This window comes from Nicotiana tabacum, chromosome 17, assembly GCF_000715075.1.
Source record: "Nicotiana tabacum cultivar K326 chromosome 17, ASM71507v2, whole genome shotgun sequence".
NCBI classification, from domain to species: Eukaryota; Viridiplantae; Streptophyta; class Magnoliopsida; order Solanales; family Solanaceae; genus Nicotiana; species Nicotiana tabacum.
The window spans coordinates 88,468,836-88,493,981 of record NC_134096.1 but is presented as its reverse complement, the minus strand read 5'-3'; the positions used below and the strand labels follow the sequence as shown (position 1 = coordinate 88,493,981).

The 25,146-nt window shown below is 39.3% G+C and overlaps 3 protein-coding genes across 3 annotated transcripts; 1 reads left to right on the top strand and 2 right to left on the bottom strand.

Moving 5' to 3' along the window:
- The first annotated feature begins 7,267 nt into the window (after positions 1–7,267).
- Positions 7,268–15,690, top strand: LOC107811802 (B3 domain-containing transcription factor FUS3-like). Its single transcript, XM_075234566.1, has 6 exons — positions 7,268–8,185; positions 12,979–13,068; positions 13,285–13,385; positions 13,730–13,776; positions 13,888–13,964; positions 14,088–15,690. The coding sequence occupies exons 1-6, from the start codon at positions 7,943–7,945 to the stop codon at positions 14,406–14,408; spliced, it is 879 nt and encodes a 292-aa protein (XP_075090667.1). The 5' UTR covers positions 7,268–7,942; the 3' UTR covers positions 14,409–15,690.
- LOC107811807 (mitochondrial phosphate carrier protein 3, mitochondrial) lies at positions 15,408–19,612 on the bottom strand. The gene is made up of 6 exons (XM_016636806.2): positions 19,160–19,612; positions 17,855–18,216; positions 17,730–17,773; positions 16,168–16,382; positions 15,909–16,033; positions 15,408–15,790 (listed from the first exon to the last, which is right to left on the bottom strand). The coding sequence occupies exons 1-6, from the start codon at positions 19,451–19,453 to the stop codon at positions 15,730–15,732; spliced, it is 1,101 nt and encodes a 366-aa protein (XP_016492292.1). The 5' UTR covers positions 19,454–19,612; the 3' UTR covers positions 15,408–15,729.
- A 2,632-nt stretch (positions 19,613–22,244) lies between these two features.
- LOC107811805 (pentatricopeptide repeat-containing protein At3g26782, mitochondrial) lies at positions 22,245–25,145 on the bottom strand. The gene is made up of 2 exons (XM_016636804.2): positions 24,095–25,145; positions 22,245–23,989 (listed from the first exon to the last, which is right to left on the bottom strand). Exons 1-2 carry the CDS (start codon positions 25,010–25,012, stop codon positions 22,946–22,948), a joined length of 1,962 nt encoding a protein of 653 aa, XP_016492290.1. The 5' UTR covers positions 25,013–25,145; the 3' UTR covers positions 22,245–22,945.
- Position 25,146: the final 1 nt, after the last annotated feature.

The following is a 25,146-nucleotide window of genomic DNA, read 5'->3' as shown; positions in this document are numbered from 1 at the left end:
GAGGGTGGGGCGGGAGGCAGGGGAGGTAAAGGGAACAAGGGTATCTATAGGTTAAGAATTGGGTCATGGAACGTAGGTACATTAACGGGTAAGTCTATAGAGTTGGCGAAGATCCTCCAGAAGAGGAGGATCAATATAGCATGTGTCCAGGAGACAAGGTGGGTAGGGTCGAGGGCGAGGGACGCATATGGGTATAAACTTTGGTACTCAAGAGTCCAAAAAGGTAAGAATGGAGTGGGCATCTTGGTGGATATGGAACTTAGAGTGTCTGTGGTTGAGGTTAGACGAGTGAATGATAGATTAATGATTATTAAGTTGGTGATTGGAGAGTGCACCCTAAATATCATTAGAGCCTATGCGCCGCATGTGGGCCTAGATGAGTAGGTTAAACGGCGCTGCTGGGAGATATTAGATGAGATTGTACGCCAGGTTCCGCCTGCTGAGAAGTTATTCATAGGAGGGGATTTCAATGGGCATATTGGGTCGACCGCAGGTGGTTATGGCGAGGTGCACGGAGGCTTCAGTTTTGGGGAGAGGAACGGATGAGGTACATCGTTGTTGGACTTCGCTAAGGCTTTTGGGTTGGTGATTGCGAACTCTACCTTTTGGAAGAGGGAGGGGCATTTAGTTACTTTTCAAAATACAACATTTAGTTACTTTTCAAAATACGGTGGCGAAGACTCAGATTGACTATCTCCTCCTCATGAGGTGTGACAGAGGGTTGTGCAAGGATTGCAAGGTAATCCTGGGTGAGATACTCGCGATGCAGCATAGCCTCTTGGTGATGGACGTCAGTATTATGTTAAAGAGGAGGAAAAGGTCTACTCTAGGAAGACCGAGGATCAGGTGGGGAGGCTTAACTAAGGATAAAACCCAAGAGTTGGAGGGGTGGTTGTCGACTATGGGAGCTTGGAGGAGCAGTGGTGACGCGATCATTATGTGGTCAGCGACACCAGACTGTATTAGGGAGGCTGCGATAGAGGTGTTAGGTGTCTCGACGGGCATCTCTAGTGGGCACAAAGGAGAGTGGTGGTGGAGTGAAGTGGTCCAAGGTAAAGTGAAATCGAAGAAGTCGGCGTATCTGAAGTTAGTAGGGAGCATAAGTGAGGAGGTGTAACGACCCGGCCGGTCGTTTTGAGTATTATAACCCCGCTTCCCTATTTTCTGCTCAAATTGTACTTTACAGTTGTTGTGTGAATTGCCGGGGTACTTGGTTCAGGTCCAGTGAGGTTTTGAAATAAATTGAAACACTTAGTTTCAAGGTTTAAAGCTCAAGTTAAAATAGTGACCAGATGTCGACTTATGTGTAAACGACCTCAGAATTTAATTCTGATGATTCCAATAGCTCCATATGGTAATTTTGGACTTAGGAGCGTGTCCAGAAAATTATTTAGAGGTCCGTAGTGGAATTAGGCTTGAAATGCCGAAAGATGAATTTTTGGGAAGTTTGACCGGGGGGTTGATTTTTTGATATCGAGTTCGGAATCCGATTCTGGAAATTGGAATAGGTCCGTAATGTGAAAGGTGACTTGTGCGCAAAATTTGAAGTCATTCCGGATTGATTTAATATGTTTCGGCACAAGATGTAGAATTTGAAAGTTCAAAATTCGTTGATTTTAAATTGAGGAGTAATTCATCGTTACGATATTGTTAGGTGGGATTTGAGGCCTCGAGTAAGTCCATGTTATGTTATGGGACTTCTTGATACAATTGGTTGAGGTCCCGGGGAGCCTCGGTGAGTTTCGGATGGTTAACGGATCAAATTTGGACTTAAGGAAATGCTGGAATTGCTGCCTACTGGTGTGATCGCACCTGCGAAGATTTTGATTGCAGGTGCGAAGCCGCATGTGCGCGAGATCAGTCGCAGAAGCGGCAAAGTGTGGAATTGGGCAGTGCTTGCAGGTGCGAGGAATTTGCCACATCCGCGAGGCCGCAGGTGCGAAGGTGTTGGCGCAGATGCGGACTGGGGTTGGCGTAAGGCGACCGCAGGTGCGAAGGGGAATGCGCATATGCGAGCCCACAGATGCGAGAAAAGGGCCGCAGATGCGAGGTTTTGGAAGGCTAGCTATTTCCGCAGGCGCGCATTTTTGTCCACAAATGCGGATGCGCAGGTGCGAGCCCAGGCACCACAGGTGCGGAAATGCCTTGGCACTGTTTAAAAAACGAGGGTTCCGAGATTTTTCTCATTTTGGAGCTCGGTTTGGGCGATTTTGGAGAGGAAGTTTTTCACATAACTTGGGGTAAGTGTTCTTAACTCATTTGTGATAATATTCCATGAATTAATCTTCATTTTTGGTGTAAGATTATTGAATCTTCAAGAGAAATAGAAGGAAATTTCTATAAAGTCACAAAAACGAATTTGTCAAGTTTGAATACCGATTTGGATTCGGATTTGAGTGAAATTAGTATGGTTGAACTTGTAATTGGATGGGCTGTAATAATTTGTAACTTTCCTTGGATTTCGATATGTGGGCCCCACAGGTGATTTTTGGGGCGTAATTTCGAATTTTTTGAAAATATTAGTATTTTGATATGGAATTAATTTCTATAATTTTTGTGGGCTGAATTAAATTAATTGTTACTAGATTTGAGCTGTTTGGAAGTTGATATGCGCATAATGGGATTTCTGGAACATTGTTTAGCTTGCTCGACATTGGATTTGGCTTGTTCGAGGTAAGTAACTCTTCTAATCTTGGAGTTGAGGGTATGAACCCTGAATATATGTATTTTGTGAATTGTTGGGAGGTGACGCACATGCTAGATGACGGGCATATGGGCGTGCACTATAGAAATTGTGACATAATTATTTCTGTGGAATTTTATAGTTAAATAATCTTGGCATTTTCCATGCAGTTTTATGTGTTAAAGAAATTGAGCTGAAAAGCATATTAAAAATCATATTGAGGTTATGTGCCAGTATTATTGGGACCCACAGAGGTCATATTGCTGTGAATTATTATGTTAAATTAAAAATTCATACTTAGTCATATTCATTTCATTGCATATCATATCTCAGTCTCTGCTGTTATTTATTGATACATCATATCATCATTTTGGGCTATTTTTCATGACATTGTGAGCCCGAGAGACTGGAGAGATTGATGACTGAGTGAGGCTGAGGGCCTGATTTGTGAGGATATTTATGGGATCGGGCTGCACGCCGCAGCATGTTGCATATTTATGGGATTGGGCTGCACGCCGCAGCATGTTTGATATCGGCCGGGGGCCTGTTTGTGAGGATGAGTGTGGATCGGGGCTGCTCGCCTGCGGCATACTTTATTATTATAGCACGTGAGTTTTCCATGCAACACGTGATTTGTCTGTGCAGATTATAGTCCTTGGGCTGAAGAAGCCCCTCCGGAGTCTGTACACACTCCTAGTGAGCACTTGTACCTACTGCGTGCGAGTACCGAGTGCTGAGTGACTGGGAGGCATGGGTTATTATGAGGTATGCCCGAGTGGCAAGAGTGATTATGAGGTATGCCCGAGTGGCAAAAGTGATTGTGAGGTATGCCCGAGTGGCAAGAGTGATTGTGAGGTATGCCCGAGTGGCACGAGTGACTGTGAGGTTTGCCCGAGGGACTGTATATGAGTGATGTTCTGCCCGAGGGGCTGTTTATAATTTCATCACTGAGTTGCATCGCATTGTCATGCATACACGACATACATGCATAGAGATGTATTTTTCCTCATGCTGTACAACATCACATCATTCATGATTTCTCACATATATTTGACAGATTGGCATAGTGATGCATTTGTTTTATACGGGTTATGCGGAAGGAAAATGAAACATATTATTTATTATTGAAAGATTTTTTGGAGAAATTTATTGTTTTCAAACTATTCATATTATTAGCAACTTCAGCAAAAGATTTGAGTTTTCACTGATGGATTTGAAAGGAAGAACTATTACTTTTGAAATCATGATTTGGCTGAGTATTTTATCTCTGAGTTACTTCTGGTATTATTTGCTTTATGTTGTTATGGATTGTTGTGGACTATTGGTTTTGGACCCGACCTTGGTGGAAGCCCGTTACTACTTTTAACCTACGGCTAGGTTTGTTACTTACTCAGTATATATGGTCGGTTGTACTGATACTACACTTCTGCATATTGCGTGCATATGTTGGCTGTTGTTGTTGATGTGCTCGATGGTTGCGGGATTTGAAGATGTACCTGCATTCCTGTTGTAGCTGCCTCTTGTTCAGGGTAGCTTTAGATTTATAAAGCTTTGTTTATGTATTATTCAAACAGACTATGTATTTATTTCATTTCCGCTTTGGATACTCTATTCTTAGAAACTCATGATTTGTACTACTAGTTCTTGAGGATTGTATAAGATCAGGATCTTTATTCATTTAAATTGCTTTAAAAATTATATTGAAATTGGTTAGTTGGAAATTAGCTTACCTAACGGGATGGGTTAGGTGCCATCACGACTAGTTGGATTTTGGGTCGTGACAAGAGGAGAGGCGAGCATGCATAGAGAGGTATAAGGCAGCTAGGAAGGAGGCTAAGTTGGAGGTCACGGAGGCTAAGACTGCGGCTTATGGTCGTATGTACGAGGAATTAGGAAAAAAAGGTGGGGAGAAGAAGTTATTCCGGCTGGCCAAGTTGAGAGAGGGGAAGGCTCGGGATTTGGACCAAGTGAGATGCATCAAGGACGAAGATGGTAGAGTATTGATGAAAGATGCCCAGATTAAGATGAGATGACAAACTTATTTTCATAAACTTCTAAATGAAGAAGGTGATTGGGATATTGTGCTAGGCGAAATTGGAGCATTTCGAGAGTCACCGTGACTTTGGATACTGTAGGCGTATCGAGGTTGAGAAGGTCGTGGGAGCTATGCGTAAGATGAGTAGGGGCAGAGCGACCAGGCCAGACGAGATTCCGGTGGAATTTTGGAAGTGTGTGGGGAGAGTAGGTTTGGAGTGGTTGACTAGGTTATTTAATATTATTTTTAAGGCGAAGAGGATGTCGGATGAGTGGAGGTGGAGTATGGTGGTTCCATTGTATAAGAACAAAGGTGATATCCAGAGTTGTAACAATTATAAGGGTATCAAATTACTGAGTCATACTATGAAAGTGTGGGAGAGGTGGTTGAAGCGAGGGTGAGGATGACAATGTCTGTATCCAACAACCACTTCGGGTTCATGCCGGGTCGTTCGACTACAGAAGCTATACACCTTGTTAGAAGGTTGGTGGAACTGTACGAAGAGAGAAAGAAGGATCTGCACATGGTGTTTATTGACCTAGAGAAAGCGTATGACAAAGTTTCTAGAGAAGTTCTCTGGAGATGCCTATAGACAAAATGTGTGTCAGTTCCCTACATTATGGCGATTAAGGACATGTATGATGGTGCTAAGACTCGGGTTAGGATAGTAGGAGGCGCCTCTGAGCATTTTCCGGATCTAATTGGGTTACACCAAGGTTCTGCGCTCAGTCTGTTCCTATTCGCCTGGTGATGGACGCGTTAACACACCATATTCAAGGAAAGGTTCCATGGTGCATGCTATTCGCCGATGACATAGTTCTGATTGATGAGTCTCGAGCTGGTGTTAACGAGAGGCTGGAGGTTTGGAGACATGCTCTTGAGTCTAAGGGTTTCAAGCTTAGCAGCACGAACACAGAATACCTTGAGTGTAAGTTCAGCGCTGAGCCAGGGAAAATGGGCATGGATGTGAGGCTTGATTCGCAGGTAATCCCGAGTAGAGGCAGCTTTAAGTACCTTGGTTCGGTTATCCAGGGGGGAGGGGAGATCGACGACGATGTCACACACCGTATTGGGGTAGGATGGATGAAGTGGAGGTTAGCATCTGGAGTCATGTGTGACAAGAGAGTGCCACCGATACTCAAAGATAAGTTCTATAAAGCGGTGGTTAGACCGGCCATGATGTATGGGGCTGAGTGTTGGCCCGTTAAGAACTCACATATCCAGAAGATGAAAGTAGCAGAAATAAGGATGTTGCGGTGGATGTGCGGTCACACTAGGATAGATAAGATTAGGAATGATGATATTCGGGAGAAGGTGCACGTGGCTCCCATTGGTGACAAGATGCGGGAAGCGAGACTTAGATGGTTCGAACATGTTCAGAGGAGAAGCCCATATGCTCTGGTACGGAGATGTGAGTGGCTGGTTATGAAGGGCACGAGAAGAGGTAGAGGACGACCTAAGAAGTATTGGGGAGAGGTGATGAGGTAGGATATGGCGAGGCTCCAGATTTTCGAGGACATGACACTTGATCGGAAGATGTGGAGGTCGAGTATTAAGGTTGTAGGTTAGGAGGTAGTTGAGTCGTGCCTTACTTCGTACCATTGTGGGACTAGCCATGTAGAATTTTTGTCTAAGATAGCTAGTGGCAATGTTGTCTTAATATTTCGCTTTTTAGTACAGGTCCTATTTACTAGCTATCGCTTTTGCTTTGCATCTTTCGTTTGAATTTCATGGTGTTCCTATTTTTTTTATGATTGCTGCGGTGATACTAATATTGTCTCCCTTTGCTTTGCATCTTTCTTCTAGATTTCATGGTGTTCCTATTTTTCCTATGATTGCTGTGGTGATACTAATATTGTCTCATTTTGCCCTTTTGTCTTTTTGTTTTCTTGAGCCGAGAGTCTTTCGGAAATAGCCTCTCTACCCCTTCGGGGTAGGGGTAAGGTCTGCGTACACACTACCCTCCCCAGACCCCATTAGTGAGATTTCACTGGGTGGTTGTTGTTGTTGTTGTTATTTGTTGTTGGAAAATACAAGTTATGACCGGCCGTATGGCCAATTATTTTTAATCTATTTTAAATATTAAACTTAGCTTATGAGTGAAAAAAACTCAGTAAATCCACCTTTGTAAGTACTGATCACAACAATTTGGTGAAGTTATTTTCGTATGACCTATAAGTAACGGGTTTAAGTTGTGGAAATAGTCATTAAAGCTTGGGTACGACCCTTCCTCGAATCCTGCATGAGATACTTTATGCATCGGATATTTTTTTTTATTAGTAAAAGAATAATCTAGATGAAGAAATTCACTAAAAAATACTAGTAGAGAATATCTCAATTTAATTAAACAAAAGTCAAATACAAATAAAACCAATTAAAAAATTGAAATCAATGTGAAACTAAATCAGAAGGAATCGGGGTGCGACGTGGCAGCAGGAGAGGAGAAGCGGGAGTCGATGGCGCCCTTAAAAATCTACCAAGAAAAACTGCTTAAGTCCATAAAACCAGCCCCTCACTGTATACAAATTAATTAATAAACAATGAATGAATTAAACCCTCCACCACTCCCACAATATAAGTCTGTCTTTCCATCGTTTTCTCCATATAGTATAGTATAGAGTGAGGCAAGTGAACATAAAAAGGCAGAAATGACGGAAACTCCAAAGCAAGAAAGCACCATTGATTCCAGTGAGCAAGAAATCAGAGCTTTTTCAACACCTGGCTTTCCTCCCTCTTCTCCATCCGTCACACTATTTGTCCATTCTAACCGTTCACACTTAACAAAGACAAAGTGACAACTCCCCACCCACTTAGTAATTTTTATTATGATATATGAATCCGTTTGAAGTGAACCCCCTTCATTAAAGTTTGGAAATTTTCCCAAGTCCCAACTTCCCTTGCCCCCACAGTACCCCTATTTCATCTTTTGGCTCATTACATTACACTCTCTTTTTTACTTTTACTCGACGAGAGGAAAGAAAATAAAATAAAAAAATTAAAGGTTATCTCCTGAATGAGCATTGCACAAATGTCAATCGCATCAGTGCCATTTGGTAGCAAAACTCCAGACCCACTAATCTCAGCCAGTTTGATGATAATAATGACACTATCCTCCCACCCACTCACCGAAAACTCCCCCAATTTTCAATATCACAAAAAGAGAGGAACAAGAGCTTTTTGCAGAACCAGAAGCAGTATTGGTGGTGGAGTAGAAGGAGTTGATAATGGCGATGACCGAGGCGTATGGAGTGGTGGCAGATGGAAATGCAGCACTTGTTGCCAACACTATGAATGGTGTTTTTGAGGCTACTACTCCTACTCTCAATTTGAACGCTCAGCCTCATCAGACCACGAAAAGAAGTCGAAGCCAGAGGCGTAGGCGTTCTTCTATCAACTTTGCCTCTCTGCTGGATTTCCCATCTTTCCTTCCCCACGTGCCACCTCCTCCTCCTATGCCTGTCGCACGTGTATGCTCTCCTCTCACCTTTTTTACTTACTCTCTTGCTAATCACTTTTCTTCCTTTATTACTAGTACTAGTACTCCTTAATTTTTATCATCTCAACTAAATTACACTTTCCTTTTATTGCCATTTTAATTTCATGTTTTGCCCAAAAAAAAAAATATTCGCATCTCTGACGCTATATTTTAATTTGGAGTTGTTGCACTGTGAACTCCCCAGCTGCTGCTACTAGATCTTTCACTTCCATTTATTCCTCTCTTTAATTTTATATTCTTTTGGATTAATTCTCGAGATTTCGTTTATATGTTCTTGTTGGAGTTGTAGGAAATCAATTCGACTATCTGGTTGGCTTCTACTCACTATTTTTCTTAATTTGGGAGATCCTCTGCTCTATTTTTTGTTGGTTTTAGGAGTCCCAGTTGGACAAACTAATTAAAATAGTACTAATTCTGTATTGGTAATGTTGTTTAGTAAGTAGAAATAGCGGGTGCTAATGTTGTTTGAGTTTGACACACATTATTTGGCTTTGACTAAGAGATCCATTCCCTCCTTTAGCTGTTTCTCCCCATTAGTGTGACAAACTTCCAGTATAGCTAAATTGTATAATGGACACCTCACACCTCCTAAACATGTCAAGTGGGCCGGGTCCAACCCAACTACATGGCAATTGGGTGGGGCTGGACCAGCCCAATCCCCATTTTGCATTTAATCTCACAAAGAATTTCTCTAGTAATATCATGAAGTCCTTCACCCTGTACGCCTACCATATAAATTACAACTTCCAAATATTTTTGGATTATCTTTCTGTTGATTAGTCATCAAAAGGACTTTTTTTTTTCCCCCTTCTAATTTTCCTTAACTGGAATAATGAAAAGAGCAATGTCTTTACCACATCCCTGCTCTACCTTGTCTTTGCCTACCTTTTGTTCATGCTGCATTCATAAATACAATACTTATGCTTAACTTGGTAAAGAAAATTTAGTATTTGAAGCTTGGAGATACAATTTTCAGTGCTGCTTAGGGGATTACATATTTGTAGGTTCTGTTTATTTTGGATTTTAACCTAAGAAAGAGTTCCCTGTGAAAATCGAGATTGAAAATTTGAGGGTCCAATATCCGGGACGACCTTATGTCGTCACGTTTGCAACAGTTGGAAGAAGACGAAGAGGCTAAAATAGCTCCTTAATTTGAAGAATGTAGCATCTTTGCCTATAATGGCACTTATGTAAGAATTAAGATCAAGCTACACTTGAGATAATTTGAGATATTAATGAAACAAATTCCACGGTATTAGATTAAGTATCTAAAGCAATAAGATATATATTCAGTTATAGATTTCCTTTATCCGGAGAAGAAAAATGTTCAAATCACTCAATGCAACTATGCAAGGTGTAGAGTGATATGGCAATTATACATTCTTCTTTGAATGATTAACTACATAGTAATACACTAAAAACTTGCCTAGTTGTCTAGACGCTTGACCAGATGATACATCATTGAATGATATACGGCAAGATTAGGAAGATGATGGTCAACTAAGACCTTGGAAACATTAAAGCAAAAATGATTTTTCACAATAAAACAACTATCATCAACCAACTTGCTCAACGAGAAGACGAAGCATTAAGTAATGCTCTAAATAAGTTTTTTTTCGTGGTCAAAATGCTCTAAATAAGCATTAATTTAAAGGCGAAAACCACAAAGATTAAAGGCATTCCAAAATGAGCAAAAGTCTGTAATTGCAAACCAGCACAGATTTATAGCTTAACATGATAGTAACCAATTGATACCTCCGCAGTATTGAAGCACATGAAGAGAATAAATTTTCATTTCAAGAATTTCTTCTTCTTGCTTTACTAGAATATTAAGCATTAAATAAAGTGCCAAATTCCAATGGCTAATGGAAAATGATGCGGCTATCCGCCAATCAACTGCATTAGTTGTTGTGCGAGTTTTCTTCCCCTATGAGCAATACTCTATTAAGATCAATGGATCTCATCTCCCATCATCAAAGCGAGACTCCAATTCATATTTGCTAGATCGGCAATGTTGAAGTACGTGGAAAGAAGACATTTTCATTTCATGAAGATGAATAGATAAAGCATAAATGATGCATTGGCACTAGAGGTTGATAAGAAGATGAACAAAGCAAAATTTTTCTCAAAAAAAGAAGATGAACAAAGCAAGCTGGTTCTTTCTACTACCAGCATGATTTAAGAGGAAATGTTTTACTGAGCTCCCAAAAAATTGTCGATCTTGTCTCGACGTGGAGATCAGAGGACACACTTATTGTTCACCTCTAGTTTGATATGTTTCTTTCCAGTTATATGATCAACATGATCAGTCGGTAAGACAACAGAGCCCTTGGCCGAATGACAATTTCAACATAGGAAAGGAAGAGTCAGCATTCTGGTGAGCCAGCTAGTGGTGTGGTATATATTGAGTTGTTTAAGCTGTTAATTAAATTAGTAAATTGGTAATATAGCTGCAAAAGGAAAGCCCATTATGGTCCTCTAACTTGTGAGAATTGAGTACCTGAGTAAAAACTAGTCAACATAGCCTACCAACTACATCGTGTCTTGAATGTCTTCTCACAAAGATCTTAAAGTAACAAAGATGCCTAGCATATATTATTTGATGTCTTTTGGTTGAAAGATTGTGTCATCTTTGGAGTTTGAGATCATAAAAAGTGTGATCATAAAAAGTGTGATAAATGAGCCAAAATGACAATGATAATTATTACTCCTCCATCCCAATTTATGTGATAATATTACTCACTGACTCAGTGCGGAGAGAAAGAAAGACTTTTGGAACTTATGGCGTAAAATAATCCATAGATATTTGTGTGGTTATAAATCATCTCATTAAGATAAAATGAGGAGTTTTAAGTCAAATATCTAAATATAGAAATATGTCATTCTTTTTGGAATAGACTAAAAAGGAAATACCATCACATAAATTGCGATGGAGGAAGTATGTACTATTCACTAAACAAGTGATCCTTTCCTTTTCTGGATAGAAGTAGACATCAGGTTGGCGTGACTGGTGAGCAAATTATATCAGAAACTTTATAAAATAGGGAAGATCTTTTTATGCCATATAAGGATGAGGATACTAGACAACCCTTGCAAGAAGGCATAATTATGTACACAACGTAATCTCCTCGTTCTATCAAACATCGCACATATAACAATAACTCCATCGCAAACCCAACCCTTTTGTGTAAATTGTATTGCTAGATGTAGCTATGTAGCAACAAATACACCTCAATCCCAGCCTTGTTTGGGTTGGGTGTATGATTCTTCTATATTATTCCACTCTTATATAGGTCCATTTCTTTCAAATACTTAATACTTTTCCTTTTTAGAAAAAATTTAGGAGTTCTTTAGAACTAAAGATTTTTCTAGATCTCATACTTATCCTTACACTAACATACAAACTTCTAATCAAACTAGAAAGTATATGAATAGTGTTGTTTCAAGTATCCAATCATCTCCTATAGATAACTCACTAAAATTATGGTGGAATCCTAGTAATATATATCGACATAAAGTACTTGTGTTGAGGCTTGTTAAATTCTATCAATGGTTATATATTGGGTGGTGCGAAAAATATTGATAACTATAGTTTAGATATAATGCCAAAAGTAGTCGGCTTGAGCCTTGTTGCACTTCACTAGTCGTAAGCCTTGTTCCATTATCATTCAACCCTTGAACAACACAATTGAAATCATCTAATGTCTAAGACGTATTTGAAAAAGTGCAAAGAAATAATTATCCTTTATTGAATTTTTTGGTAAAATCCTACTGTCAACCAGCCAAATTAGAATTTAAATTATAATGAGAGGCTGCAAGAACTTTGTTTTAGAAATAGCTCTCAGACTTTATAGTTCTGTCTCTACATGCTACCTAAACTGTAGGTATGTGGTGGATGTGTGACGTTTGTGGTTCTTTGTGCACCTGTCCCAGTAAAAGAAGACCAAGTGATATGCTTTCGTACCAATCATGGCTTCACTTGTCCCTGATGGATTTGGGTTTATGGTCATTTGGACTGTGTGCATAAACTTAGTTGCTAAGTTAATCAGGAAACTAACTTCTAAGGGATATTGTCTACCAATCAAGCGAGGCCTCCAACTACTTTGCAACCTAACTGAGTCATATCTTGAATTGCAACTAAGAATTTTGTTCTCTTTTAACAAGAATTTCTTACTATGAAGATCATTAAAGTAAAAAGGAGCTCTTAAATGACCCATATCCAGCTTATGATCTTCCTAAAATTGTGTGAGTGAGATAGCCTTGGAAGGCAGAAATTTCATGTACCTGTTGTCACATCCTCTGGAAGAAGGTAACGAATTGGGACATAGTCGGATTCCCTTCAATGAATAAGGAAAAACATGAAATAATACCTTATGCGATTCCACATATAGCGAAATGATACAGGGTGATCCAATTCGTTGGAGTGTTACGTGGACTATGGTATAAGTACTTGATATGGGTATCTTAAAATCTGTTTTATATGTGGGCACTTCATAAAAGACAATGAAGCTCAAAATTTGATCATTCTGTTGAAGCTAACTAATTGCAGTGAGTTCTAAAATGTTTGATATGTTTGATGCTTATTTATATATAGCAATGTAGTTCATTACATTCATTCCCCTCTTTTTCTGGTTAACATACATTTTCCTTGTCATCCTCTGTACCATCTCTTAAAAGAAACTAGCATTTTGTCTTGTGATCACGATTCAGCTAAGTTTGGCTCTGGATACTAGTAAGTCCTGTAACAGCTTGTTTATGCTTCAGGCACTTGAACCAACGGGGTTCAGATTTCTCTTTGACAAGCAGCTTCAGAACAGTGATGTTAGCTCCCTAAGGAGAATTGTCGTGCCCAAGGTTTGGACTTTTTATAGCATCATTGTAAATGCATTAAGACCACTTTCTCTTGTGCTTACTTTTTTTTATTTTGAGTACACATTGAAGTGAATTAATGTCGCAATCATTTAAGATTTCCAAACTAATGATTTAGCAGTTGTCCAATATTGTGTATGCCATCCATGGTTATTCAGACAGTCTGCGGCTGATTAACTTATATGTCATGATTAATTTCAGAAAGCAGCTGAGCGATATCTTCCAACTCTTGAGATCAAGGAAGGGTTTCCCATAACCATGGATGACATGGATGGCATCCATGTCTGGAGTTTCAGATACAGGTCTGAGGTTTTTTTTTTCTTTTTTTTTTTTAAATTTACTTGAGGGAACGATATTTCTAAGCTAGTGAAGCAATATAGATTGAAGTGTCCGGGCGAGGATGTGAAGACCAGCATATTAGATAAACGCAATTAAACTATTTGATGCTGGTCATCCTTGAGCTAGATGACATTCTTAATACCTCGCATTGTAGTGATATTTTGCTAGTGCCTTAACAAATTGGTTGATTAAGTCAACATTAACATAGAAAATACAGTTGCTTGTGCTATGTTCGGACATAGTTCGCCCACACAGTTTATGTATTGTTACAACAGTCTTTCTCTTGAATATTATGCTTTTCTTATAGGTACTGGCCAAATAACAGCAGTCGGATGTATGTGCTTGAAAATACTGGTGAGATCTCGAGAGCCCTTTCTCTCCAAGTTTATTTACTTCTGTTCTGTTTCTTAAAGGGCTAAAACTAAAAGCAGATTAATGTTGTTGGATTTGAAACTTGATGGTCAGGTGACTTTGTCCAAACACATGGATTGCGCCAAGGAGACTATTTTGCCCTCCACTACAATGATCAGAAGCAGATCTATGTAAGCTTGCTAAATTTTAATTCTTATGTTGTCGGTGTAGTTACTTCAAAGGTTATAAATGTATGTCGGTTGTCAAAGGCTATTGTTTGTTGTGACCTATATATGTGGTCTGTTCGTATATAGGGCATCGAAGCAAGGAAAGCTGGAGATGGAGCAGTATTTCATGGTTATGAAGCGGAAGACATGATTTTAACTGATTATGCACAGGCGGCAGATGATGGGAATGGGGTGCTTATGAATGAACCAGAGTTGGATATGTCCAGCTTTTACTTCCCTGCAATGGACAATGAGATGGGCATGTCCTTCATTTATGATACCAGCTTCTGGAACGAGCCTGCCTTCGATTTTGTAGGGGGTCCTATGACCTATTACTCAACTAATGTGTTCCCAATGCCAAGCTTTGGATCCATTGAAGACAGCTTCTCTGTTGATGATTTCTATTAAGGTCTGCACGCGCATAGCGGAATAGGAGGATACATACTATTAATCCCGTGCAGCCTTGTAATATGATCCATACTCCTACAAGTAACTTTGAAGTAAAAAGCTGATACTCCAGTTACCAGCACAAGGAACTAAGGTTTCTGTATTTTGGTTTTTTGTAAGGAAGGGGCTGAGACTTCTGGGGTGTTTTGTACTTTTTTGGCTGGCTTCTGTTGTCAAGTTTGGATCAAAAACTCTTTACCACCGTAAATGTAATAAACTGGAGACCTAAGAAATGGAAAAATATGAAATAAAAAGGTGCATAGTTCGGGCTTATAATCTTGCCATCAAGCTTTGTTTGATTTGTCATGTTTAGAAACCGTGCTCTACTCTTAGCATAATCCCTACTAAAACGTTTGTGTTGTCTAATGAATATTTTAAAGGAAAGGCAGAGGTGTATAGCAATTATTTTGTTACTCCGGCTTGTAGATTTTGTCACTACAGCTTTTCTCAGTCTAAGAGGAGTTTTTCATAGTTTCCCCTCATTTTGTTCTGTTTGGCTCAAGCTAAGAAGAGGTTAGGAAAAATTAGGTGCGAAATGAACTTCGTACCTCATCAATATAAGATAATAGTTCTATCAATAAACTTCCAGTCAATTGACGATATTTCTTTTTTTACGTCAATAACTACCCTCAGTTATCCGCAGAGGAGGTTGCTGTTCGCCCTCTTTTAAGTCTGAAAAGTATCAGAGAAGTGTAGTGGTGACCTGAGGTCACCCACAGCTGACCAATATTACATATAAGGCACTCAATTTGGTGTTACTTAGATTCGGTAGTTGATCTTTCCTTCATTTACGGATCCATATATCAACTGCAGCACAAAACTCACAAACAGAGATGGCGTGGGTATGGGGTGTAGCAGCAGTGTCTCAAAACTCGCTCCAGTAACAATGGGATTTGAAAAAACAAAAAACAACAGAGCAATAAAAGAATCATCCTTCAGCAGCTATAGCTCGGCACAAAATGAATAAGGCAAATATATAGCCCCAAATATGCTGGTTATTCCCATCCTCGAGAGGGAACAGCGTTTCTAGCATCAAATTGATTTTGTATCTATTCTAACAAAAAAACATCCGCAATGCTTAAGTTTTAGGGGGACTCCCCCTCTCCAAAATCTCAAAATTAGAGAAATATAAAATTGTCAAGATTGTTGTGTAAGAATATACTCTCCAGCTTACTAGGAAAGATCACTAGAGAAACATCGGCAATCTGTGTTTATTGTTTCATCTGGAGAAGTCTTCTCTTACTACTTCTAGGCTTGGCGAAGAATTAGTTTGTACTCGACCCTACACCTTTGCAACCTCAGAGGCAGCAGGTGCAGCAGGAGCAACTCCTCCAGTTGTTGGCCTGAAATCGCATCAGAAAAAATAAACCAAACATATTTATTAAGTTCTCAAAGTAGACTGATACAGGAAATGTAGACAGGTTTAGAATGTCCAACAAAGTGTTAGAAGAAGACACTTACAGCCCAACAAAAACCTTGAAAGCATCATAGATTCCCCATTGTGCACCAGTAAGAGTTCCAATCATGACAATACGCAGAGGTAGCCCACGGGTAAAGAGACCCACTACTCCTATCTTCTTCACGGCCTGAGGAAATAGTTTTTTGTCAGAAACAAATGGCGGGTTTCACGTGACAGATTAATGACTTGAGGGCATTTCAAAAAATAAGAGGCGCAAAAGAGAGATGGCACAACAAACGATAGAAGCTTCGAAACGCTTACATCACCAACAGTTGCACCCTTGGCATTGTTGAGGAATGAAACAAGATTGTCAGCAGGATGGGATACAATAGCACAGAAGACACCGGCAATATATCCACCAGCAAAGCTAATACCAAGTTGCATAGATTTGCTGCACTCATTTTTAGGCTTTGGGACTGCATGCTTGTAGATCAACTCCACAATAGTCTCAAAGGACGCAAACTTCATCATTGTATCTGCAATTTACGATGTTTAATCCTTAATGTCCAACAACAAATAGTAACTCAAAACAAAGTCAAAATTGCAACATTGCAGGATTATACTTTTATTTGTGTCGTGCAAGTAGAAAAAGAGAAAAAAGATAGATAAAAGACCGAATTAAGAAGGAAAGCTTTAGTAGAATTACTAGGATGACTCTACTTGAACCAAAAATGGGCCTCCCTCTAAAACCTACCAAGAGCAGAAAACATCATGACATGGACCTTCCCAGCCCTTAATCTGCATTGCTTTAAATCACAGCTATAACAGCAAAAAGGTTCAAAAATTCTTACCCTCGAATCCTACTGTATTCCCGAAGAGTCAGAGCATCTAAACATATGAATAGAAGGGAATGTTATCAAAGAATTGAGCTAGATTTTCCATCATCGAATATCCAACCTCACTCTAATTTACACATTTAACTTAAATCGCCAACCTCCATCCAATCATACTCCAATCCGAGCCCTATTATGTCCCCTTCCTCCCAAAGCTTCTGCTCTCACTCTGATTGCCCCCTTCCACTAGTCCTGTCCTTCCCCTTTCATTCCCCAAGCTCCCCATAAAGTTCAATACCCAATTTTGTGGAATAGTATGTTAATGGCCAACAAGCATATTAAATCTTGCAATGTACTTAGATCATAGGCTTACGTGCAATATTTTGTCTTCCAAAGAAAAATGCAATAAGTTCTTAATATAAAGCAGAGCATTTCAACAAGTGACCCTATTTACTTGGCTTGAACAAGTGAAGGTGCTTGAGAGCTAACTTTCTAGCTTTCACCTAACCAAAAAAGGAAGCCATTACCAGAACGAGAAAGAGACGAGAAATTTCCATCAGCTATGACAATTTTTTTGATGAAGTCCATCAGCTATGACAATTAATTACTGCTGCATCCAAACATAAGCCCTTATCTAGCCATCTCCAACTTCCAGGCCTTCTGGGGCTTATTGGATCCTAATTATAGAAACTCTTGCAGTTCTAAGTAAGGTGACTGTCCGCATTTAATAAACATACATGGAGAAGGAAATCTCTCTATTTGTTTTATTTAACAGAGAAATGAAAAGTTAATTTTCTCAAATAACTATTCCATCGATCTGTTTTGGGGGTAGCGAGGGGAGGTCCCGCATTTGAAGTTTCTATTGTTTTTAAAGACAGGTCCAACTAACAGACCCTAACTTTTACGAATTCTAGCAAACGCCAAAACGCTTCTCACTCATTTGGGTAATCATATGGTTATCAAACCCCTAGTCGCATTATTAAAATATCCCAGGTAATAAGCAAGTTAGTAAATAACAACAAGCAGAAGAAAACAGATGGTTCCACTTACATGGAATCTGACGTCCCCAAAGAGGAACCAAACCTTTGTACAGGCTGCAAAAATATAACAATATTAAAATCTGTTCTATAAGGTACAGATTAAGGAATGTGCTAACAACAATGATAATAGCATACCCCATGGTTCCTTCAGATCTTACAAATTTCGGTAATCCATCTGACAATCCCCTAGCAAAACCAGGCTGTGTCTGAACACGGACTTTTACAGCTTCAAATGGGCAAAGAGCAATGTCTGCAATCACTTCTGCAGATGCAGAACCAGCAAGGTATATCAGAGTTTTGTACTTTGCAGCATTTTCTGCTCCAGCAAGGTCAGAGTAGTACTTCTTGAAGAATTCATAGAATCCGAACTTGCATGCACCCTGAGCACTGTAACCCAAAAGAGTAGGAACCCATCCCCTGAAGAAGCCCTTAGCACCTTGCTCCTTAAGCAGCACTCCAAATCCAGATGATATGCTCTTGTATTTCGCGGGGTCAATCTAGGAATTTATGAAATTTCAGTCAGTTTAGATGCTTCATTACTAATGCTCGGTAAGAAAATAGAAACAATTTAATTACTAAGGGAAATCACACATGTAGACAATCATCCCATAGTTAAGAAAAGTAAAAGGGGAAGCTAGCAAATGAGAAACTATCCCATTGGGAAGGAAAGTCAGTACAGTAAAAGATCTAGGACCATTACGAGCACAATGCCCAAACATGTAAAAATGAAGCTCTTTAATCACAAATCTAAGAAAAAGTTATCCAAGTTTTCAAATGTCATTTCCTCAATCTACATGAAAACCTTAAGCTAATGCTTCAGAGAAGACTGTTAAGCAATAATACCACGGGTGACTGAGTAGGATTGTTTAGCAAGGTTCAGGGTTAAAAAGCACCGAGACTAAGACTATAATAGCAGAGAGTCCAATACATTCTCGTGTTGACAAACTGCTCGATCATAATCAGCAAAAGTGACATGTGAAGGATGAGATGGGAAACAACCAAGTCTGAATAGTACTCCTTCCCCTTTCCATATATCTAAAGATAATACAAATCAAAATTAAATGAAAAGGCCGCCCCGCTTCCTTGCTTTGAGACATGTAGAGGAACATTTCACATTTAAAATCATTCAAACTACACACATGATAGACTAAGATCTGAAATAATAATTTCCAATTAAATCTTAAACAAAATAATAACGCCTCCTCCTCTATACAGAGAAATCACCACTTCAACACTTTTGCCAATAAAATCAGTCCTGCTAGTCACGTTAAAAATTTAGATCTAGAACACGCACAATAATATTCGAGTAAGAAGAGTATAGATCGGATCTACACACACAAAAGGAGCATATAATAATGTTTAAAATAGTTGAGAAGTCAACGATCGCGTCACAAATGGACAGATCTGAAATGCAAAGCGTAAATGAAATTGGATCGAGACCTGCATGTTACATTTGACGAGATCAAGAGGAGTGACAGCCATGTGAGTGAGACCACAGCTGAGGATACCACCGAAGGTACAGGCAGCATAGAACTGCGGCGAGTACATCTCAATCTTTCCAGGTTCGCTAGGTGCAGGAATCACGAAGCTCTTGTTGGTGGACGACGGCTGTGCAGCGGGCAACACGCTGGCGGTGTTCTCGGGAACAGCAAAGGTTTTGGGAGTGAAAGAAGAAAACGAAGATGGAGTGTAGAGGAAGCTTGGAAGAAGAGACTGACGGCGTGAGTTTTCCATGGCGAAATGAGTGTGTGACGGCGCAGAGAGAGAGATCGGAAGCGAGGAGAAATGGGCGAGGGCAAAGTATTGCAGAGGACTGAAAACCTTCTCCTCTCGCTCTCCGAATAGCTCTTTGGACCTAATTCACAAACAATAAAAATTTCCACCTTTTTATACTGACTAATCAGCCATGCTCTTTGCGTTATTTACACGGAGTGACCAATACAGTGTGTACCGGCCCTAGTGTCTCAATTTACCTTTATGCCCCCGCAATAATTTGTTTCTTTCCTAATCAAATCACATGAGCCGTTTATCATGCCGTCATTTTTGTGTTAAATAAAAGACAGAATGATCTAAATGACACCTATATTTGTGTCAATTCATCGTGCCGGTTCTTTTACTTCATTTTTTTTTTCATTCAGACATTTTAATTTGTTCAAAATTTATATTTTAAACCCCTTTGACTGTGTGTATCTCACTTGCTTGACGTTGATGACACATCATATTCCACGTCACTTTTTATATTTTATCTATTAAAACACTTATTATATAATATTTCCTTAAAGAAAAAGAAGAAGAAAAATCAATGCCTCCATCTCATCTATCTTCCCTCAAATTCACAAATTTCTTCTTCCTTGCCAATCTCATATCCCTTCTCCATTCTCATCTCCCTTCTCTGTCTCATTATTTCGTCGATAAATGGTCATTTAGGTATTTTTTACTCAAATGATAAAATTGGTCAGGCCAAGAAAGTGGTTATTCATGCAAATGATCCAAAAAATTTTGAACCAGGAGAGAATTAAACCGAATCTTGAACCTGGATCTTTGTTGAAGATTGACTTGAATAATGATTGAGTTTGTTTTTGCTTTTGAGATGTAAATATATGAAAATGTGCTAATGTTATGGTGATCTATGAAGATATAAGAAAAAATAGGAGAACGGAGAATGTGCTAATGTTATAGATGTCATTTAGGTTATTCTGCCTAAATAAAATACGTCACATTTTACCAAATTAATTTTCACCCTTCGCCTGTTAAAAATGAAATTTTTTTTAATGACCAAGAAATTTGTTCTGGGCAAACCCTTAGGATCAATCGCAGTCTTCGAAACTCGAAATGATAGACTCACACTCTACTTTTCTCCACTTAAATATTATGCTTAATTCGCTTAAGTCTCGAGCCCCTCAATCTTTGCCTCTTGAACAAGCCTTGTAGCTACTAAAAATGAATAATTATTTCGTCTTTTACATGCAACCTGTCTAAATCTGTGCATGACTAACTAGATGAGAATTTTGTTTTTCACTCTCTACGAATAAATAGATGTAGAGATATCAAAGGAAATATAAAAAATACTTACAGGGAATAAACAACGATTTCAAGTTGAACTGCTTCTCAACTTCCACTTATCATTTAGTGAGTCTTAGCACAGCTAGCCTACTCTTTTCTTCTCTTTCATTTCCTTCTTGTCCCAAGCCTTAATCGAACTTACTTCATTTTGCTAAGCTAGGAAACTTAGTTGCATTTGTGCGGTGTATATACTGTGATATTTGTGGTAAAAAAGGTAAAATTCAGAAGGCTAGCCAAGATTGTATTCTTCTAAGTGAATGAGGTCGGCTCAATAATTGAGGGCTCAGCAATAACAACAAAATCACTATCTACATGGTAACGAGATGGATTAGTTAACTTAATTGCATATATGTTTTCATCTCTCTTTTGCTTGAATACTAATGAAGTGTGGTGACTCGAACTCACAACCTCTTGGTTGGAAGTGGAGGTTGCTTACCATCAGACCAATCTTTCCTTGTCACGTATTGTTAATACGTATTGGCATGCTCATGAAGCAGGTCTGCAAGTATGGGCATGATGGTAAATTCGAATGGAGGACCTCAGCGGTATATTCCCTTGGAGTGTTACATCGGGAGAATCAATACAGTTATTCCAACGGAGCTGGGAATAAAATTGGAGCACTCACCCACCAAATGACATTTACACGGCCCAGTTCAAGTGTACCACTTGAAAATTTTCTTCTTAAATTTTTTTTTTTAAAGATCAATTCAGATTAGCTATTTTTTTTGAAGATCAATTCAGATTAGCCAAAAGGCAAGAGAGAGAATATAGAGGGGAGAAGGTTGTGATTAGGGGTGGCAAATGGCGGGTCGGGTCGGGTCAGATATTCGCGGGTCGAAAACGGGTAATTTAAAAGTGGATAAATTATACAACCCGACCCGTATTTGAGACGGATAAAAAACGGGTTATCCGGCGGATAATATGGATATTCATATTATTCCTGGATTCTTGAATATGATCACTTATGAGGGAATTCCTAGTCTCCCAAACTTGATGAACCCCCAATTTAAGGTTTTACAAATGTAAAAGTTAAGTACATTAGTTATCCATTGGTTATCTATTTTGTTAATAATTTTCTAAGTGGATAATATGGTTCTTATCCATATTCAACCAATTTTTAAAAAGTTCATTATGCAACCCATTTTTTAATGGATAATATGGATCGATAACTATTTTCTTTTACTCATTTTTTCACCTCTAGTTGTGATACAACATGGAAAGTTGGAACTACTGCTACCTTTTCATTTTCTTCTTCTTTATCTCTCTTGAATAAAAACAAACAGCATCAACATGTTATTATTTTCTTATTATCTTTGTGGTATAACATTAAGTTTCCCTTTGGAAATATTCTTAAAGATAGTACTATTATTTTTCCGTATTTGGTATTATTAATTTTTTCATTAATAAGATTTTTTGCACCAAATAGTGAGATGATTGCCATTTATGGAATAAGTCATTTTCATATCAATAACAATACATACCTCTAGTATTTCATATCATTTGCTTAAAACAACACGTAAACTACAAGCTTCAGCACTCAAAACAACCACCAAAATCATACCCACCTTCAATATTTACTGTTTTCTTACATACCTTAATATCCACCAGTCAAAACTAACATTGTAAAAAGTTTTTCCAAGGTGAAAAACAGTTTTGCTAATGCTGGCAGAATTCCAAAATTGATGTAAACAAAAAGAGGCACAAAACTCTGGACAACCCAAATGACATGTTCGTTTCAAACAAACAAGATTCAGCTTTCTCCATAGTAGATACAAGAGGTTGAATAGTGAAGAATCAAGCAGACAATGAATTCACAGAAAGAAAATTGCCTTTACTTTCTGTCCAACTTCTGCTTATTGATCCGCTTTCTCTTTTGGTCTTGTACATACCACACAACAGGGGAATATTAATCGGATACTAGTATCCTTCATAAGATCAGCATAAAAACAGTCGAGCTATGACGAATTCTGTTGAATAATGAAGAATAGGACGAGATGGATATGGAGGATTCATATAGCCGACTACCTAGTGTGAGATTGACGCACAATTGCAGAAGATCAATTCTGCTGCGAATCTCTATCACTTTATGCACTACTGCAGATCATATGACAACTCCTGGAAGTCGATTAGTCAGCGAAGATGAAATTTTGTTCAATGCTCGAATCACCAATAGTCCCCACAGGAGCACAAGCCATCCTTAAAATGGTGAAATCTCTTTGCATCTCTGACTACAATTTCCCTATTAACAATATTGGCAATTAGCTTAATTGTTGTATGACAGTCTCCACATATCCTAAGATTCTTAATCACCTGAATTGTACTACCAGGGACGGAATTCATAACCCCAAAAGCAACAGCGAGCTTCTCACTATGAACTCGTAATGTCAGTCCTTTCTCTTCCTCCTCAACATCATGAAGATCAGATGTCATGTTGGGTACATAGCCAGCTATCTGCAGCTTTACAGATAATTCCTCCAAATATGCATAAATCTTCTCATGTTGAGGGTGTTCTCTATCACCAACAAGAAATACATGCACCCTGCCTTTGAGTTCAAGCAGGCTGAACCCAGGAGGTTTACTTAATCCACGATTTTTCATAAGTATCCTCATCTTATCTACATCTTCCCACCTCCCAGCATCAGCATATATGTTCGAGAGCAAAACATAATACCCACAATTTGTCGAGTCTAATTCAAACAAGTTCCTAGCAGCAATCTCCCCAAGCTCGACATTCTTGTGCATCCTGCATGCAGCTAGAAGAGAACCCCAAACAACAAAGTCAGGCGTCACCTTCATTTCTTCTATCAAATTATATGCCTTGGCAAGGAAACCAGCACGTCCAAGAAGATCAACCATGCAAGCATAATGCTCCACTCCTGGTTGTATGCAATATCTAGGCTCCATGGCCTTAAACCAATACCACCCTTCATCCAGCAACCCAGCATGGCTACAAGCTGCTAGGACAGAGACAAAGGTAATATAATTTGGTTTTACCCCAGCTAAGTTCATCTCGTAAAATACTTGAAGGGCTTCCATGGCTCTACCGTGCATACCATAACCTGCAATCAAGGCAGACCATGATTTCACATTCTTTTCCTTCATCCGATTGAATGCGTTCCTCGCCGTCCTTAATCTTCCACATTTGCAGTACATGTCAATCATGGACGTAGCCACATATACATTATCCTCTAGGTTCATTTTTATAACCTAAAGAGATCAAAGCCCAATAGACAACTAAGAACATCAATACAGTTAAAAAATAAGGAGTCCGAAAGAATGCAGCAGTTGTAAAGGTGGTTAATCCTGAAGTACCTGATCATGTATGCACTTGCCAGCCTGAAGAGCTCCTGAATGTGCACAAGCCAACAGCACGGCTGATAAGGTGACAGCATTGTAGTCAACCTCTCTATCCCACGCCAGGGAACGAAAAATTTCCAGTGCCTGAGATGAAAGTCCGTGCTGGGCATAAACTGCGATCATAGAATTCCATGAAATGATGTCCTTATCAGGCATTACATCAAACATCTTCCTGGACAAATCAACCTCACCGCACTTAGCATAGGCATCAATTAACGTATTCCCAACTCCCGGGTCCTCATCGAATCCCCTTTTCGTGACAAAGCCATGGAGCCCTTGGGTAAGGGTCTTCCCTGAAACACGAGAACAAGCGGATAGCACGGAAACCATGGAAACCGAGTCGAGAGAAACTAGTTCCTCTGCTTGGCCCGCCAAGAGCTCTTTAAAAAGCGAGAGCGCCTCATGGGGCTGGTCATTTTGTACGTAGCCAGTTATCATGGAGGTCCAAGAAACAACATTCTTTTGAGGAATTTGATCAAACAGCTTTCGTGCATCAGCAAGTTGACCACACTTGGAGTACATATCAATGAGGGCGGATGATACAAAAAGGTCGGTTTCATAACCAAAGATGAGAGCTTGTTGGTGGGTCTGCTTGCCGGAAGAGAGATTGGAAAGGGAGGAACAGGATTTGATGGCACATGGGAAGGTGGAACGGTTTGGTTTGAGAGAGAGCTTTCGCATGGAAGAGAAAGCTCGAAGGGCTTCGACGGAGTCACCGCTCCGAGCCAAGTCGGCAATGATAGAGTTCCACGAGAACACATCGGATTTGTCTAAGTATCTGTTGAAGAACTTGGCCACGTTAGGATTTGTGGAATATTGGCGTCGACACAAGTAGGAGACTGTAGAGAGTGGAGCCAAATTAGTGTTCTTCATTCATTCATCCAGTGAAAAGGGTTGCACTTGTCTCTTGAACTGTTTAAATTGTATAACCAGTTCAAACGACTACTAATGTGGTTTGCAATTTTTGTTAGATAGTACTTAGTAGTAGCGATTAACCGCTAATTGGG

Coding starts and splice junctions, on each gene's coding strand:
- LOC107811805 (XM_016636804.2), bottom strand. CDS start 25,012: ATGAAGAACACTAATTTGGCTCCACTCTCTACAGTCTCCTACTTGTGT. Junction 23,990..24,094: donor GCAAGTGCATACATGATCAG/GTACTTCAGGAT, acceptor TGATCTCTTTAG/GTTATAAAAATGAACCTAGA.
- LOC107811802 (XM_075234566.1), top strand. CDS start 7,943: ATGGCGATGACCGAGGCGTATGGAGTGGTGGCAGATGGAAATGCAGCA. Junction 13,386..13,729: donor GTCTGGAGTTTCAGATACAG/GTCTGAGGTTTT, acceptor CTTTTCTTATAG/GTACTGGCCAAATAACAGCA. Junction 13,965..14,087: donor ATGATCAGAAGCAGATCTAT/GTAAGCTTGCTA, acceptor GTTCGTATATAG/GGCATCGAAGCAAGGAAAGC.
- LOC107811807 (XM_016636806.2), bottom strand. CDS start 19,453: ATGGAAAACTCACGCCGTCAGTCTCTTCTTCCAAGCTTCCTCTACACT. Junction 16,383..17,729: donor TTGGGGACGTCAGATTCCAT/GTAAGTGGAACC, acceptor CGTAAATTGCAG/ATACAATGATGAAGTTTGCG. Junction 15,791..15,908: donor TTCAAGGTTTTTGTTGGGCT/GTAAGTGTCTTC, acceptor ATGCGATTTCAG/GCCAACAACTGGAGGAGTTG.